Below are 1,258 nucleotides of genomic sequence, written 5' to 3'. Positions count from 1 at the left end.
GCCTCACACCGAGGACCTATCCATGTCATCATTTACCCAGAATGATTTGTGTGTAAATAAAATGGCCTTGTCTGTGTAATAAATTTTTTAAACTTTTAGTTTAAAATTATAAAAACTAAACATCCTACAGTATTTTTACAGTCTTTATTTTACAGTTAAAATATATGTTTATTAACTAAAGTTTAATGTTACAACTAATCGGGGATCCCTTTAAAAAATGTATTTTGTCTTTTAAAATGCAGCCAGTGCACTTCAATCGCCTGAAAATTTCAAATGACCTATCGCAGCTCAAATCTTTCAGTTGTGCTTTACATAATTCTTTGATGTTTTTGACATTAGATCTTGAGGCTGCGAAGATTCGTAATAATTTCACCAACCAGAAAGTCAACATGAGTGCGACTGTCACCCTCCAATGTGATGCTGTTGGGACACCAAACCCAACAGTGGTGTGGACCAAAAACAACCAAACAATGGAGAAGGGATCAGGTGGRACACTCACATATTTAGACTGCAGTCTGACTCATTTTAAAGGTTAAAACACGTTTTAAATAAAATCTACAAAATGGCTTCCTTCAGGTGTGATTCTGAACCAGCACAACCTGACAATTCAGCGTGTGAAGAAGGAGGATAGTGGTCTGTACACCTGCACTGCATGTAACAGCCACGGCTGCGACTCTTCATGGGCCTATCTGACTGTTGAAGGTCGGTAATWAAACCGTCAACAAATGTTGAATCTTCTGTTGGACTCGTCTATACYTACAGTTCTCCGTCGCAACGCTGGATTTCCTTCATTTTGAATGTGGCCAGAACGAAGAAAAAAATCTGTAACGGAAAAAGGAAAACTGTTGCAGTCTTGTTAAAACGCCTGGTCYAATGATTCAGCATTAAACGAATGCTCAAACAAAGCCCAGAGCAGTTTTGTCCAATCAGAGCAGGGTGGGACTTTCAGTGAGGCCAGGCGAAACAGACACTCTGCAAAAGCAACTTCCTGAGACTTTGGTCTCTAAAACTTAACTTTATATTAAATACTTGTGTTCAGAGTGTTATCAAACAGATATCTCCAACTTTGCGCATKTGACCAAACCTCTAGTGCTGCCACGGGCGCACACCATGGCACGCACAGGCTGTGAGTCTTTCTGTGAGATTCACTATTTGATTTGTTTTAATTGAACAATATTAACTCTGACACACAAACATTTGTTTTCCCCATATTAAAGCAAACACGAGTCTCTGTTTAATGTCGACCCACTCCCTGTCC

The 1,258-nt window shown here is 39.4% G+C and overlaps 1 protein-coding gene across 1 annotated transcript in view; it reads left to right on the top strand.

Annotated features, from left to right (window-relative positions):
* Positions 1–339: 339 nt before the first annotated feature.
* Positions 340–1,258, top strand: part of kdr (kinase insert domain receptor (a type III receptor tyrosine kinase)) — a gene marked incomplete at its 5' end in the record, with an annotated part of 24,127 nt that continues 23,208 nt past the window's right edge. Inside the window, 2 exon segments of the mRNA XM_014031618.1 lie at positions 340–486; positions 577–702. Coding sequence (XP_013887072.1) covers positions 340–486; positions 577–702 — 273 coding nt within the window.

Source organism: Austrofundulus limnaeus, unplaced genomic scaffold (assembly GCF_001266775.1).
Source record: "Austrofundulus limnaeus strain Quisiro unplaced genomic scaffold, Austrofundulus_limnaeus-1.0 Scaffold1283, whole genome shotgun sequence".
In the NCBI taxonomy this organism is placed as follows: Eukaryota; Metazoa; Chordata; class Actinopteri; order Cyprinodontiformes; family Rivulidae; genus Austrofundulus; species Austrofundulus limnaeus.
The sequence above is the reverse complement of the archived record's forward strand: the minus strand, read 5'-3'. Positions and strand labels throughout refer to the sequence as shown.